Source organism: Pongo abelii, chromosome 1 (genome assembly GCF_028885655.2).
Source record: "Pongo abelii isolate AG06213 chromosome 1, NHGRI_mPonAbe1-v2.0_pri, whole genome shotgun sequence".
NCBI lineage: Eukaryota > Metazoa > Chordata > Mammalia > Primates > Hominidae > Pongo > Pongo abelii.
The window spans coordinates 187,595,221-187,612,339 of NC_071985.2; the positions used below are offsets into that span (position 1 = coordinate 187,595,221).

General features: G+C 41.2%; 1 protein-coding gene across 5 annotated transcripts in view; it reads left to right on the top strand.

Moving 5' to 3' along the window:
- Positions 1-17,119, top strand: part of IPP (intracisternal A particle-promoted polypeptide) — a 54,370-nt gene that overhangs the window by 36,999 nt on the left and 252 nt on the right. For 2 of the 5 annotated variants that reach the window (XM_024247370.3, XM_054535517.2), the window contains exon 9: positions 11,596-16,642. In XM_024247370.3, coding sequence (XP_024103138.1) covers positions 11,596-11,820 — 225 coding nt within the window. In that variant the 3' untranslated portion in view covers positions 11,821-16,642. Of the gene's footprint in view, positions 1-7,975; positions 8,291-8,337; positions 10,498-11,595; positions 16,643-17,119 lie in introns of those variants that run through there. The other 3 variants (XM_054535522.2, XM_054535509.2, XM_054535505.2) reach the window with 3 other exon arrangements.

Genomic DNA, 17,119 nt, shown 5'->3' on the forward strand with positions numbered 1-17,119 from the left:
GGATCACTACAACCTCTGCCTTTCGGGTTCAAGCAGTTCTCCTGCCTCAGCCTCCCAGTTAGCTGAGATTACAGGTACCCACCACCATGCCCGGCTAATTTTTGTATTGTTTTAGTAGAGACAGGGTTTTGCCATGTTGGCCAGGCTGGTCTCGAACTCCTGACTTCAGGTGATCTACCTGCCTTGGCCTCCCAAAGTGCTGGGATTACAGGCGTGAGCCGCCGCGCTCAGACTCTCCTTCATTTTTGAAAGATAGTTTGCTGGGTATAGAATGTTAGGTTGCTTTTTTTTTTGGAGGTGAGTTTCACTCTTGTCACCCAGGCTGGAGTGCAGTGGTGCGATTTTGGCTCACTGCAATGTCTGCCTCCCAGGTTCAAGTGTTTCTCCTGCCTCAGCCTCCTGAGTAGCTGGTATTACAGGCGTGTGCCACCACACTTGGTTAATTTTTGTATTATTCCTAAAGACGGGGTTTCACCATGTTGGCCAGGCTGGTCTTGAACTCCTGGCCTCAGGTAATCCACCTGCCTCGGCCTCCCAAAGTGCTGGGATTACAGATGTGAGCCACCGTGCCTGGCCCTAGGTTGATTTTTTTATCTTTAATCACCCTGGGCCAGGCGCAGTGGCTCACGCCTGTTATTCCAGCACTTCGGGAGGCCAAGGCGGGCAGATCACGAGGTCAGGAGATTGAGAGCATCCTGGCTAACACAGTGAAACCCTGTCTCTACTAAAAATATGAAAAATGAGCTGGGCGTGGTGGCGGGCGCCTGTAGTCCTAGCCACTCGGGAGGCTGAGGCAGGAGAATGGCGTGAACCTGGGAGGCGGAGCTTGCAGTGAGCCGTGATCGTGCCACTGCACTCCAGCCTGGGTGACAGAGTGAGACTCCATCTCAAAAAAAAAAGTAAAAATAAAATAAAATAATCACCCTGAAGATGTTTTTTAATTTCCTCTTAGATTTTTTCTGACAAGTAGTCAGTAGTAATTTTTGTCTTTGTTCCCCCATATGTAATGTGTTTTTTCTTCCGCACCTTTTAAGATTTTCTCTTCATCATGGGTCGTCAGTAATTTGATTATGATGTGCCTTGTTATTTTTGTTTAACCTTCTTGGAATTCATTGAACTTCTTGAATCTGTGGGATTATAGCTTTAATCAAGTTGGAATGTTTTCTGCCATATTTTTTCAAATATTCTCTTGTCTTTCTGGGATTCCAATTATATATATATATGTAAGACCACCCGATATTGTCCCACAGCCATTGAGGCTCTGTTAAGTTTTTCCCACTCTTTTTTCTCTCTATGCTTCAGTTTGGCTGGCTTGTTTTGCTCTGTCTTCAAGTTTATTAATCCTTTAGAGTATCCAAACTTCTAGTTCACAGTGTCCAATCCCATCTATGGAATTTTTCATTTTAGATATTGTATTTTTTAGCTCTAGAAGATCTGTTTTCTTATGTCTTCTGTTTCTCTCCTCATCATGTTCATATTTTCCTTTGGCTCCCCAAACAATTAATAATATTAGTTTTAAAGTCTTGTCTTTTTTTTTTTTTTTTTTTTTTTTTTTTGATATGGAGTCTTGCTCTGTCACCCAGGCTGGAGTGCAGTGGCACGATCTTGGCTCACTGCAAGCTCCGCCTCCCAGGTTCACGCCATTCTCCTGCCTCAGCCTCCCAAGTAGCTGGGATTACAGGCACCCACCACCACGCCCGGCTAATTTTTTGTATTTTTAGTAGAGACAGGGTTTCACCATGTTAGCCAGGATGGTCTTGATCCCCTGACCTCGTGATCCACCCGCCTCAGCCTCCCAAAAAGTGGATTACAGGTGTAAGCCACTGTGCCCAGCCTAAAGTCTTTTCTAATTTCATCATCTCTGTCATATATGGATATGTATCTGTTGACTTGTAAATTTTAGAGACAAGGTTTTGCTGTGTTGCTCAGGGTGGCATCAAACTCCTAAGCTCAAGTGGTCTTTCTGCTTCAGCCTCCTGAGTAACTAGTACTACAGACATGCACTATGGTGCCTTGTTGACTTTTTAAATTCCTGGTTTGAGTAACATTTTTTCTGGCTTCTCCACATTTCTATTAACTTTTGATTGGATGGTAGACATTGTAAATATTATGCTGCTGAGTATTTGGATTTTGTTTTCTTCTTTTAGGTGTTGAATTTAGTTTTGTTAAATAATTCAATTATTTGCAAATCAGACTGATATTTTTGAGACTTAAAAAAATTATTTAGGCCGGGTGCAGTGGCTCACACCTGTAATCCCAGCACTTTGGGGGGCCAAGACGGGTGGATCACTGAGGTAAGGAGTTCGAGATCAGCCTGGCCGACGTGGTGAAACCCTGTCTCTACTAATAAAATACAAAATTAGCTGGGCAGGTTGGTGCATGCCTGTAATCCCAGCTACTTGGGAGGCTGAGGCAGGAGAATCATTTCAACCTGGAAGGCAGAGGTTGCAGTGAGCTGGGATCACGCAATTGCACTCCAGCCTGGGCAACAAGAGTGAAACTCCGTCTTGGAAAAAAAAAATTATTAAAAAATTTTTTTTAGAGATGGGATCTTGCTGTATTGTCCAGGCTAGATGCAAACTCCTGGACTTAAGTAATCCTCCCAATTTAGCGTTCCAAGTAAGCTGGGACTACAAGTACATGCCACGGTACCCAGCTTGAGACTTGTTTTAAGGCTTTGTAGAGAAGGTCTAGAGTAGCCCTTCCTTTAGATCTAGTTTATCCCTATTACTAAAGCATGACTCTTTTTGGGTCTCTGCTGATTGCCCCAGGTGTTCAACAAATTATCTTTACTTTGGTGGGTCAGAACTCAAATATCTCATAGCCTTGTGTGAGCTCTAGGAATTGATCAGCTTACAACTCCTCCCATTAGTTGTCCTTTGCCTGTACCCATGGAATCTCACCTTAGCATGCATAGATTAGTAGTTTTCAGTCAAAGACTGAAAGGGACCTCTGTACTATACCAAACTCTGATCTCTGTCTCCTGTATCAGCTGACTATCATGCACTGCTTGAGATCCCCTTCTGTGTACCTGTTTTCAAAAAGCCCCTCCAGGCATAAAGTCTAACTGACTGTGTTTACTTTGTTTCATTTTCTTAGGGATCACAGTTTTACATTGCCTGTTATCTAATGTCTGAGAGTTTTTTTTTTTTTTGAGATGATGTCTCACTCTGTCTCCCAGGCTAGAGTGCAGTGGGGCAGTCTTGGCTCACTGCAGCCTCCACTTCCTGGGTTTAAGCGATTCTTGTGCCTCAGCCTCCCAAGTAGCTGAGATTACAGGTACGCACCACCACGCCCAGCTAATTTTTGTATTTTTAGTAGAGATAGGGTTTTGCCATGTTGGCCAGCTGGTCTCAAACTCCTGACCTCAAGTGATCTGCCCACCTCAGCCTCCCAAAGTGCTGGGATTACAGGTGTGAGCCGTCACCGCACCTGGCCTAATGCCTAGAAGTTTTGTTTCATGTTTTATCTAGTTTTCCAGGTCTTTAGGGTCAGAGGGCAAGTTTGGTAACAATTGATCTATTATGTCTGGAGATGGAAATCCCTCCTGTGTCCTTTTGATACATTGCTATCATTCATTCAGCATTTCTTTATTTTCTGGCAGAAATATTTTCAGTTTATCTTATACTTTTTCTGCTTTAGCCCTGGAAGCAGCCATTTCTTCAAGAAGCCTTATTTCCTTTTGGTGAAGGACAGTATTTAGAAACCAAGATGTACACACTTAGAGTACTAAATGCTACTTGGATGTTGCTGCTTCTAGCTGTAGCAGGGCAGGAGAGCCCCAAATTGGGCTTAGCCCAGGAATGTTCTTGGCCTTGCTCAGGATGGAATTTAAGAGCAAGCTGGTGGTAGAAGAAAACAACCTTATTGAGGTGGCAGTGTTACAGCTCTGTGACTACTTCTGCAGAGTGGGGCTAATCCATAGATAGTGTGTTGAGAGTAGCAGCTCAGAGGCAGTTCTGCAGTCATTTATACCTACTTTTAATTACGTGCAAATTAAGGGGTGGGTTATTCAGAATTTTCTAGAAAAAGGGTGGTACTTCTGGGTTGTGGCCATGGAAAAGGACAGTAACTTTTGGGTGTTGCCATTGGCAATGGTAAACTGACAGGGCACTGGTGGGTGTGTCTTACAGAGGGTTGCTTTCGCCTCTTCCCTGTTTCAGCTAGTCTTCAATCTTGTCTGGAGTTGAGTCACCACCTTCTACCTCATAGCCATCCTCAGTAAACAGAGCTAGGAAATGTATGTATGTAAATAGGTTTTCACACACATATTCATCTGTAAATATTTCTATATCTATTTGTGCAGTTATATTGTAAAACCATGAGTGTATAATGATAGCTCCAATTCTAGTACACCAGGTTTTTTCAGGCCTTCTCCCTTTCCATGTTGTAAATACCTTTTCTGTCAGTTAAAGACTTTGCTTCCGCCGGGTGCGGTGGCTCACGCCGGTAATCCCAGCACTTGGGGAGGCTGAAGCAGGTGGATTGCTAGGTCAGGAGTTCAAGACCAGCTTGGCCAACACGGTGAAAGCCTGTCTCTACTAAAATTACAAAAGTTAGCTGGGCGTGGTGGCAGGCGCCTATAATCCCAGCTACTCTGGAGGCTGAGGCAGGAGAATTGCTTGAACCCAGGAAGCCGAGGCTGCAATGAGCCGAGATCACGCCACTGCACTCCAGCCTGCGTGACAGAGAGAGACTCAGTCTCAAAAAAAAAGACTTTGCTTCCATTATCCTCAATATATTTATTTATTCATTCAGTTTACTTATTTGCTAAATGAAGCCAATTTTCTTACCATACCAGCTGTCTTCTCCACCTGACATCTCCATATATTACCCATCAAGTCACTGCCTAGGTGAATTCCCCAGTGTTCCCTCATTCCCTTAGTTCCTGGGTTAACACAATTATGCTTATAGTAAGAGAAGAGAAGAGAAGAGAAAGGTAGGAGACAAGAGGTTGCATCTTCATTGAGTCACTGTTCTGTCATGTATTTGTTCATTAGCTCATTTATTCATTCACAAATACAGACTTCTTAGTATGTAAGTATGGATCAGACACTATGCCAGGCAGAAACAAGGACAAACTCAACATATACAGCCACTGCTCTCAAGGAAGCTACATTGCAGTGAGGAATATGAGAAATAAATAGTCAGTTATGTTACAATGTGTTAAGTGCGGGAAAGTGAAGTACAAAGTGTGTTATGCCCTAGACTTACAGGTTAGGCCAACTTTTTCCGAATTAATTTCCGTGGAATACTAATTTTTTGCACTGTTAATAGGAATTGAGTAACTTGAGTTTCCCTGGTCAACTATATTCAGGGAAATCTGGGTTAAACCAGGTTAAATTAGTTTCTTTACCACAGGACTTCTTTACAGAATTTAGTACAATAATGTACTTTATGAATCTTTATGTCAAGCCTCTCAAATTCACTTGAACATACCACCCTTGCTTTGTTCTGTGGATATTTGCAGAATATCTTGTGGAAGTGTTTCAGGGAACAAATTTTGAGAAATAAGGTTTAGTCTTATTTGAATTTTATGGTTTTTAACGTCGCTTATGGTTAGTAAATCCTTCAAAACTTTTGGCCAGGTGCAGTGGCTCACACCTGTAATCCCAGCACTTTGGGAGACTGAAGCTGGTGGATCACTTGAGGTCGGAGTTCGAGACCGGCCTGGGCAACATGGTAAAAGCCCGCCTTTACTGAAAATACAAAAATTAGCTGGGCATGGTGGTGGCCTATAATCCCAGCTACTTTGGGAGGCTGATTCAGAAGAATTGCTTGAACCTGAAAGGCAGAGGTTGCAATGAGTTGAGATTACCCACCTGTACTCCAGCCTGGGCGAGACTCCATCTCAAAAAAAACAATGCTTTTTAAGTTTTTTTTGTTTACTTTTTTTTTTTTAAGTAGGAGGGTTTTAACAGCTTTATTGAAATATAATTCACTGACCAAACATTTTGGTTGTTTCTACTTATTGGCTATTACAAACAATGCTACTATGAAGTTTTACATACAAGTTTTTGTGTAGACATATGTTTTCATTTCTCTTGGGCATATACCTAGGAGTAGAATTGCTGGGTCACATAGTAACTATGTTTAACCATTTTGTTTGTTTGTTTGTTTTTTGTTTTCTTTTTGAGATGGTGTTTCGCTCTTGTTGCACAGGCTGGGCTGCAATGGTGATCTTTGCCCACCGCAACTTCCGCCTCCAGGGTTCAAATGATTATCCTGCCTCAGCCTCCCTAGTAGCTAGGATTACAGACGTGCGCCACCATGCCCGGCTAATTTTTTATTTTTAGTAGAAACGGGGTTTCACCATGTTGACCAGGCTGATCTCGAACTCCTGACCTCAGGTGATCTTCAGGCCTCCCAAAGTGCCAGGATTACAGGTGTGAGCCACTGCACCCATCCGTGTTTAACCTTTTTAGGGAATCCCAGACTGTTTCCTAAAGTATCTACACCATTTTACATAACCACCATCAGTGTCTGAGGGTTCCGGTTTCTCCACATCCAATGCTTGTTATTATTTAGTTTTTCTTTTATAGCTGTTCTAGTAGGTATAAATGGGTATCTCATTGTGGTTTTGATTTGCATTTCCCTGATTGTTAAGCCTCTTCTCATTTGTTTTTTGGTTATCTGTTTATCTTCTTTGAAGAAACATCTATTCAATTTATCTGTTTTAAAATTGGATTGTCTTTTTGTTATTGAGATGTAAGAGTTCTGCTGGGCGCCATGGCTCACGCCTATAATCTCAGCACTTTGGGAGGCTGAGGCGGGCGGATCACGAGGTCAGATCGAGACCATCCTGGCTAACATGGTGAAACCCCGTCTCTACTAAAAATACCAAAAAATTAGCCGGTCGTGGTGGCGGGCACCTGTAGTCCCAGCTACTCGGGAGGCTGAGGCAGGAGGATAGCATGAACCCAGGAGGCAGAGCTTGCAGTGAGCCGAGATCGTGCCACTGCACTCCAGCCTGGGCGACAGAGGGAGAATCCGTCTCAAAAAAAAAAAAAAAAAAAGAGTTCTTTGTATAATCTAGGTGCAAGTCCTTTGTCAAATATATAATTTGCTATTTTTTCTCCCATTATGTGTGTTTTCTTTTTTTTTCTTTTTTTTTTTTTGAGACGGAGTCTTGCTCTGTCGCCCAGGCTGGAGGGCTGGGGTGCAGTGGCGCGATCTTGGCTCACCGCAAGCTCCGCCCCCTGGGTTCACACCATTCTCCTGCCTCAGCCTCCCGAATAGCTGGGACTACAGGTGCCCGCCATCACGCCCAGCTAATTTTTTTTTTTTTTTTTTTTTAGTAGAGACGGGGTTTCACCGTGTTAGCCAGGATGGTCTTGATCTCCTGACCTCGTTCCTCGTTCCACCCACCTCAGCCTCCCAAAGTGCTGGGATTACAGGCATGAGCCACCGCGCCCGGCCCCATTATGTGTGTTTTCTTCACTTTCTTGTTGGTATTCAAGCAGAAAGTTTAAATTTTGATGTCCAATTTGTTTTGTTCTTTTGTTATTTGTGCGTTTGTTATAACTAAGAAAGCATTGCTTAATCCAAGGTCATAAGGACTTATAGGTATGTTTTTTTCTAGGAGTTTTATAGTTTTAATTTTTATATTTAGATCTTTGATACATTTTGATTTAATTTTATGTGTGATGTGAGGAAGAGACCCACTCTCATTCTTTTGTATTTGGGTATCCAGTTGTTCTAGCATCATTGATTAAAAACACTATTCTTTCCCCCATTGAATTGTCTTGGCACCTTTGTTGATAATCAGTTGACCATAGATGTGAGGGTTTATTTCTGAGCTTTCTATTCTGTTCATTTATCTGTATGTCTCTCTATCCTTTTGCCAGTACCACACTCTCTTATTACAGCATTGTAGTAAGTTTTGAAATCAGAGAGTGTGAGTCCGTCAAGAAATTTGATCTTTTAAAAATTTGTTTGGCTCTCCTGGGTAATTTGAATTTCATATGCATTTTAGGATCAGCTTGTCAGTTCCTGCAGAGAAGCCAATTGGGTTTTTGACAGAGATTCCACTGAATTTGAGATCCATTTGGAGAGTATCACCAACTTAACAGTATTAATAAGTCTTTTGATTCATCGGAGGATGTCTTTCCTTTTAGTTAGGGCTTCAGATTGTTTCAAAAATGTTTTATAATTTTCAGTTTCTTGTACTTTTTTGGTTAAAATTTATTCAGAAGTATTTTACTCCTTTTAATGCTGTTATAAATTGTTTTATTAATTTCATGTTCAGACTGTTCATTGCTTGTGTGTAGAAATACAATTTATTCTGCGACCTTGCTGCACTCAAAGTCTAATGTTTTTTTTTGGTGGATTCCTTAGGATTTTCTATATACAAGATCCTATCATCTGTAAATAAAGATTGTTGGCTGAGTGCAGTGACTTAAACCTGTAATCCCAGCACTTTGGGAGGCCAAGGTGGGTAGATCACTTGAGCTCAGGAGTTCAAGACCAGCCTGGGCAACATGGTGAAAACCCTGTCTCTATAAAAAATGTGAAAATTAGCCAGGTGTGGTAGTGCACACCTGTAGTCCCAGCTCCTCAGGAGGCTGAGGTGGGAGGATCACCTGAGTCCAGGAAGGTCAAGGATGCAGTAAGTCATGATTGCACCACGGCACTCCAGCCTGGGCCACAGAGTGAGACCTTGTCTTTAAAACAAACAAACAAAAAAGATTGTTGTACTTCTTCTTAAATCTGGATTAAAACTAGATGGATTTTATTTCATTGTTTTCCCCTCATCACCCTAGCTAGAACCTCCAGTACAATGTTTAAGTGGCAAGAATGGACTTTCATGTCTTGTTGTAAAGCATAAGGATTTTGATTCTCATTTCTGACAAGTTTTAAACTTTGGTGACATTTCAAATTCCTTTCTCCATGATCCTATTTGAGTTTATCTAGTATAGAAAGTGAACTTTTTGAGGGCACTTTCTGTTGCTAATTTTTCTATATGGCTTTGAAATGAATAGATTTTAGTTTCAAATTAAGTCTTATCAATAATTGTTACTGGCCGGGTGCAGTGGCTCATGCCTGTAATCGCAGCACTTTGGGAGGCTGAGGTGGGTGGATCACCTGAGATCAGGAGTTCAAGACCAGCCTGGCCAACATGGTGAAACCCTGTCTCTACTAAAAATACAAAAATTAGCTGGGAGTGGTGGTGCACACCTGTAATCCTAGCTACTTGGGAGGCTGAAGCAGGAGAATTTCTCCAACCCAGGAGGCAGAGGTTGCAGTGAGCCAAGATCATGTCACTGCACTCCAGCCTGGGCGACAGAGTGAGCAGAGTGAGACTCCGTCTCAAATGATAATAACAACAACAACAACAACGTGTTACCTTGTTTTTTATGCATATGAAATTTTATTGTTATTGACCACATACTAACAATTTGTGTTACAAATCCAGAAAACATAATGTAAAACTTATTAGTGGTCTTACAGAGTTTTTTTTTTTTTTTTTTGAGGTAACATGGGATAAAAAGCAAATTATATTGGATGAGAACATGTCAATTAAATAAAAAATAAAGTAATAAAAATTTAAAAATTAAACTGTAGTTCTAATACACTGGTAGAAATGAAAGAGGAACAATATAGGATGAGCCCTAAGGTCCCTTTGTTATTGTCAAGGGGCATTTTGTGGGAGAGCAAAGGTCCTCCCTAATTATAAACATAACCTAAATTATCCTAATTTATCTTAACCAGAAATGGATCTTCTTGAGAACATATTTATCTTTTAAAATGTAAGTATTTTTTCAGTTGTGTCAGTTTTGTGATGTGCTCTGTAATTTCAGATGATCAAATAGCTTTCAAATTTAATCTGGTCCTTCACTTTCAAAGAATTGTCCCTGGTTTAGTATTTCATAATCTTATTTAAGTTCACATCAGCAAACATACACTAACTGTTTATAATGTGATGGCACTATCCTAGTACCTATGTGGGTACTGGGATGAGAAGCTCAAGTCCCTATCCTCAAAAATTTACTTTCTAGCATTGATGAATAATCAGTCTTCACTATTTATGATTAAAAAAACTTTGTTCATCATATGCTTTATTTAAAGATTGATAATCTGTTCTCCCATTACCTGGCCACTTGCTCTTTGCTCTCCTAATTACTTCTTAGGACCTTTAGTAGCTTTCTTGTTTTCTGAGTATGGACGTTTTCCCTCAAGTAAGACACTACTAGTCGCTGGGCATGGTGGCTCACGCCTGTAATCCCAGCACTTTGGGAGGCCGAGGTGGGTGGATCACTTGAGGTCAGGAGTTCGAGACCAGCCTGGCCAACAAGGGGAAACTCTGTCTCTACCAAAAATACTAAAAATTAGCCAGGCGTGGTGGCGGGTGCCTGTAATCCCAGCTACTCAGGAGGCTGAGGCAGGAGAATCGCTTGAACCTGGGAGACAGAGGTTGCAGTGAGCCAAGATCACACCATTGCACTCCAGCCTGGGCAAAAAGAGCAAGACTCCGTCTCAAGAAAAAAAAAAAAAATAGTAAGACACTACTAGTCATTTTGGCTATAGCAGCATATTGAAATTTCTTCAGGGAACAATGTATAACAGGAATTAGCAAACTTTTCGTGTAAAAGACCAGATAGTAAATATTTTTGGCCTGTGGGCCACACACAATATCCTTTTTTGATATATGCTTCTTTTTTTTTTTAAATATCTTTTAATATGGGAAAATCATTGTTTGTTCTCAGGCTATACCAAAGTAGACTATAGTTCCCAACCCCTGGTTAGCCCACCTTTTTGAAAATATGTTCTGCAGATTACTAACTCCACTGGATGCTCCTTGTAAAAAGGATTCCATGGTCAAATAAATTTGTCAAGTGTTCCATGCTGTGTCATTCTCTTGGACATTTTTAAGACTCGTTAAAATACTAAAGGCTTTAAAAAAATCCTTTGATTTATAAGCTTCTTTCTCCTTGGAGCTTTGTGGTTCTTTTGTTTTTATTTGCTTATTTTTGAGTGTATTACCTACTTGTATTCCATAGACTTTGTTTCTTAGAATGTTGTCCTGTGTATGAGTTCTAGGTCATTTCCTGATCATGTTTTATAATCAGACCTTTTAAAAAATTATATTCCTCTAAATTTACTTTGTCCATGCCCACTTCAAGTTTATTTTAAAATATTCTGGGCCGGGTGCTGTGGCTTACACCTGTAATCCTAGCACTTTGGGAGGCTGAGGTGGGACAATCACTTGAGTTTAGGAGTTTAAGACCAGCCTGGACAACATGGTGAAATTCCATCTCTAGAATAGAAAAATTAGCGGGGTGTGGTGGTGTACACCTGTAGTCCTACCTACTCAGGAGGCTGACGCAAGAGGAGCTCTTGAGTCTGGGAGGTTGAGGCTGCATTGAGCCGAGATCGTGCCGTGCATTCCAGCCTGGGTGACAGAGCAAGACCCTGTCTCCAAGGAAAAAACAAAGCAAAAAAAAAAAAAAAAAAAAAAAAAATCTGTATGCTTACCTGACTAGATTGTTTTACATTTAAACATGTAAAAAGAACTGGAATATCGAATTTCTCAGTGGATTTCTTTACTATCATTTCATAACACTGCTAACATTTTTTTTTTTCTCTCTTAACCAGGAAAAGTGGGTTGAAGTTGCCTCAATGAAAGTGCCTAGAGCAGGCATGTGTGTTGTGGCAGTCAATGGTCTTCTGTATGTTTCTGGAGGTCGATCTTCCAGCCATGATTTTTTGGCTCCAGGTACCTTGGACTCAGTTGAAGTTTATAACCCTCATTCAGATACATGGACAGAAATTGGTAACATGATCACCAGTCGTTGTGAAGGGGGCGTTGCTGTGCTATGAAATATAAAGCATAACAGAGCACAAGGAACATTTTGAAAATGCAGGACCTGACCTTTTGCAAAGCAAACATACATTTGGTGATAAGACCCTCTGATTCTATGAGTTTTCCATGTATTTGGTAGATAAATGACTAACGAGGCTGGGCGCAGTGGCCTCATGCCTATAATCCCAGCACTTTGGAAGGCTGAGGCAGAAGGATCACTTGAGCCCAGGAATTTGAGGTTGTAGTAGGCTACGATCATGCCACTGCACTCCACTCTGGGCAACAGAATGAGATCCTGTCTCTTAAAGAAAAAAAATAAACTCAAGAGTGATTTTTCTAAATATATGAGTGAGAATGGATATGGAATATATCCCAATTAATAAAGAGCTCACACAGATTTGCCAGGCTTACTAATAATAGAAATGCCATTTATGCTGTAGAATTCTCCAGTTTAAGTGTAGACAAGTCCTATTTTACAACTTTGTAGAAATTATTTACTAGAAGCTTCCTAGCAAATAGTCCCTTTAGCTACTTCTCCAGTGCAGTATAAATTGTAACATAAACTTTATGTGATATAGGAATAGTGTCAATGACACAGTTTAGAGATCTCTATATTCACAATTATATCCAGAGCATAATTTTCCATGGCCATAGTTTGAGCCACAGAGAAAAGCCAATGAAATAGATTCCTACTTTTATTTAATGCCAAGAGTTTTCACTAGCCCCGAACTTTTTATTGGCAGCAGATATCCTAGGAGGGGTGTTTGGGAAATATCTAGCTATTTTTATAGATAGATACCTTTTTGCTTGATGATAAGTTTTTGCTTGCTCATATTTTTTGTCTTGATCCTGAAAATGCAAGTAAGGAATTAATAGGAGGTTCTTAGTGACCGGATGTTGTAATGGGCTATACAGTCCAGCAGGCAGTATGCACCTAGAAATTTCTCCCTTTTTTAGGCTGGGCATGGTGGCTCACACCTGTAATCCCAGCACTTTGAGAGGCCGAGGTGAGGTGGGAAGATGGCTTGAACTCAGGAGTTCGAGACTAGCCTGGGCAACATGACGAGACTCCGTCTCTACCAAAAAAAAATATAAAAATTAGCTGGGCGTGGTGGCTTGTACCTGTGGTCCCATCTGCTTGGGAGGCTGAGGTTGCAGGATCACTTGAGCCCAGGAGGTCAAGGCTGCAGTGAGCCAACATTGTGCCACTGCACACCGGCCTGGGTGACAGCATGAGAATCTGTCTCAAAAAAAAAAAAAGAAGAAATTTCTTCCTTTTTTGCTAGATTGTTGTCACCAAAATTATGTTTGGCTTTAGGAAGATGGAATTTTATTAGATTATCAAGCTTTGTAAAATTTATTTGTACTTGGGCAAACCTAAGTAAGAGCATACTGCAAAGCTACTGCTTGGATGTAGAGGGCTAAATTGTAGGTACTTCTGAACAACTTTTTATAGATACTGACTCATAAGTGTAATTTGAAAGTACCCCTTGACCCAAACAAAACTCTTCTCAAAACTTCTCATTTTCTCCCTAAGAAGCATTCTAAAGAATTGTTCTCTGTTCATTTCTAAGAGAAAGATTCACTGGCTGTATGATGGGGTTACTTTTAAGTTATTTCTACCGGCCAGTTGGAGCAATATATATTAAAGGTCTTGCATACAGTAAACTTTTTTTTTTTTGGAGATGGAATTTTGCTCTTGTTGCCCAGGCTGGAGTGCAAAGGCGTGATCTCGGCTCACTGCAACCTCCACCTCCCGGGTTCAAGCAATTCTTCTGCCTCAGCCTCCCAAGTAGCTGGGATTACAGGCGCCCACCACCATGCCCAGCTAATTTTTTTGTACGGGGTTTCACCATGTTGGCCAGGCTGGTCTCAAACTCCTGACCTCAGGTGATCCACCTGCCTTGGCCTCCCAAAGTGCTGGGATTACAGGCATGGGCCACCGTGCCTGGCTGCATATAATAAAATTTAACTAGTTGACTTAAGGATTTGATTTCCCATTTCTTCTTCTTTTTTTTTTTTTTTTTTTTTTTTGAGATGGAGTCTTGCCCTGTCACCCAGGCTGGAGTGCAATGGTGCGATCTCAGCTCACTGCAACCTCTGCCTCCCTGATTCAAACGATTCTTCCACCTCAGCCTCCCGAGTAGCTGGGATTACAGACGTGAGCCACCATGTCCGGCTAATTTTTTGTATCTTTAGTAGAGACGGAGTTTCACCATGTTGGCCAGGCTGGTGTTAAACTCCTGACCTTGTGATCTGCCCACCTTGGCCTCCCAAAGTGCTGGGACTATAGGCGTGAGCCACCGCGCTCTGCTGATTTCCCATTTCTTTGCTAAGGTCCTTATTTAGCAAAGAACTTATTTAGATAGAAAACTTTTAATTGCATTAATGAATCAGGTAGCACTCATATCCAAATTATTTGGTTTAGGCCGGGCACCGTGGCTTATGCCTGTAATCCTAGCACTTTGGGAGACTGAGGTGGGCAGATCACTTGAGGTCAGGAGTTCAAGACCAGTCTTGCCAACATGGTGAAACCCTGTCTCTACTAAAAATACAAAAAATTGGCAGCAGGTGGTGGTGCACGCCTGTAATCTCAGCTGCTGAGGAGGCTGAGGCAGGAGAATCACTTGAATCCAGGAGGTGGAGGTTGTAGTGAGCTGAGATCATACCACTGTGCTCTAGCCTGGGCCATAGAGCAAGATTTTGTCTCAAAAAAAAAAAAAATAAAATAAAAAATATTTTGTTTAGTCTACAAGTATACCTTCCTTATAACTTAACCATATGCATTTATAAGGAAAAGTTTATGTAATGCAGACAGGAAGCTCTATGTTCCCTTTTCTGGGGCATCCTGAACGTCTGAAGGGTGACAGATGTCTGTGTAGAGATCTGTAAGATGTCAAAGAATAAAGTATAAAGATAATTTATAGACTAAGCTCTAACTCATGTGCCTTTACTATTTCTAGTTACAGAGAATCTGTATTCTGATTCAAAACAGATTTACAAAATACTTCTACAATTAATTTCTCATTATTGTCTAGTAGCAACTGAAAATGACACTATGAAGGGGCGTGCTTTGCACAGCTGTGGCAGAAATGTAATGTCAAGGCAGTCAGTGTTTAACAGGTCCCGAAGATCCCTGAAAATAGGTAACTGTAAATATACTTATTATTCCTAGGTAATAACAAGATTGGTTTTGTTTTTGTTCTTGTTTTTGTTTTGAGATGGAGTTTCGCTCTTGTTGCCCAGACTGGAGTGCAATAGCATGATCTTGGCTCACCGCAACCTTTGCCTCCCAGGTTCAAGCGATTCTCCCGCCTCAGTTTCCTGAGTAGCTGGGATTGCAGGCATGAACCACGAGGCCCAGCTACTTTTGTATTTTTCATAGAGACGGAGTTTCTCCATCTTGGTCACGCTGGTCTCGAACTCCCGACCTCAGGTGATCTGCCTGCTTTGGCCTCCCAAAGTGCTGGGATTACAGGCGTCAGCCACCTCGCCAGGCTAACAAGATTGTTTTTAAAAGAATGTACTAATAAAGTATCCAGTTTTTTTGTTTCTTTGTATTACTTTATCAGTGGCATTCTGGGTTACCAAACTGTAGTAGGATTGCACAAGTTTTTTAGTTGGTTTTAACTTTAGGGACTTGCACGTTTCATTTTACATTTAATTCTGTTTTTTGAGAAATGATTAAAGTGATCTACCTCCAAAATGTTTAACAACCCGATATGCTTCTAAGTATCCTGCCAATGTACTTAATCAAATGTACTTAAAAATCAGTTTTCTTAAAGAAGTATACACTGTAATTCACCTGGAAAAATAGCATTTTTAAGTAAAATTAGGCAATTAGCCTAAAAATATGATTTGCCTCTATTCTGGAAAATAATTCATTTAATTCAGATTATGGAAAAGTCTTAAGTTTGTATAGCATTCATGCAATTTAATAACAAAGAAGTGAGTTTCCTTATCAAAACAATCTGAGTAGAATCAGATTGAGACTGAGTGGAAACAACATCTCTAAAAAATATACAGGCCGGGCACAGTGGCTCATGTCTGTAATCCCAGCATTTTGGGAGGCCGAGGTGGATGGATCACCTGAAGTTGGGAGTTTGAGACCAGCCTGACCAACATGGATAAACCCCGTGTCTACTAAAAATACAAAATTAGCTGGGCATGGTGGCGCATGCCTGTAATCCCAGGTACTCAGGAGGCTGAGGCAGGAGAGTCGCTTCAACCCAGGAGGCGGAGGTTGCGGTGAGCCGAGATAGCACCATTGCACTCCAGCCTGGGCAACAAGAGTGAAACTCCATCTAAAAAAAAAAAAAAAAAAAAAAATTCCAGGTTATACTATATCCTGACCTATATTCTTATACCATTTTAAATGTTTTTCCTTTTTGGTGAGACTAGGAATTTCAGAAAACTAGGTTTTCTGTTAATTCTTTTTTTCTCCACCTTAAGTAGAGTGATTAGAGACTAGGTTTTCAAGTGAAAATCTAAGGTGTTGCTTTTGCTGTTTTAAGAAAGCTTCTGCACTGGGTGCAGTGGCTCACGCCTGCAATCCTAACACTTTGGGAGCCTAGGCAGGAGGATTGCTTGAGCTCAGTTCAAGACCAGCCTGGGCAACATAGGGAGACCCTGTCTCTACAAAAAATTAAAAAATTAGCTTGGCATAGTGGTGCACAACTGTAGTCCCAGCTACTCAGGAGGCTGAGGTGGGAGAATTGCTTGAGCCCAAGAGGTCAAGGCTGCAGTGAGCCATGACCACACCACTACACTCCGGCCTGAGCGACAGAGTGAGACCCTGCGTTTAAACAAAACAAAAATAAAAATACACCAAAGCTAAAAGCTTCTCTGTGATTTAAAAGATGTAGAACTAGACCAGCCTGTCCAACATGGTGAAATGCCACCTCTACTAAAAACACACACCAAAAAATTAGTTGGGCATGGTGGCACGTGCCTGTAATCCCAGCTACTCTAGAGATGCTGAGGCAGGAGAATCGCTTGAACTCGGGAGGTGGAGGTTGTGGTGAGCCAAGATCGTGCCACTGCACTCCAGCCTGGGCGACAGAATGAAACTCCATCTCAGAAAAAAAAAAGATGTAGAACTAGATAGGCCTGCTCATTAGAATATCAAGATGGCTCCAGCTTGACTTTTCTTTCCTAATTTATATGTACTAGTGGCTTTATTTTAAAGTTTCCTTTGAAAATAATCATTTTGACCAGCTATTATGTGTTTGGTGGTAAGGGACAAGTTGTTATCTGTACCATGCCAAATATCCTAATAAAAACTGGAAGACATGTCCGATGTACCTTTGAACGTGG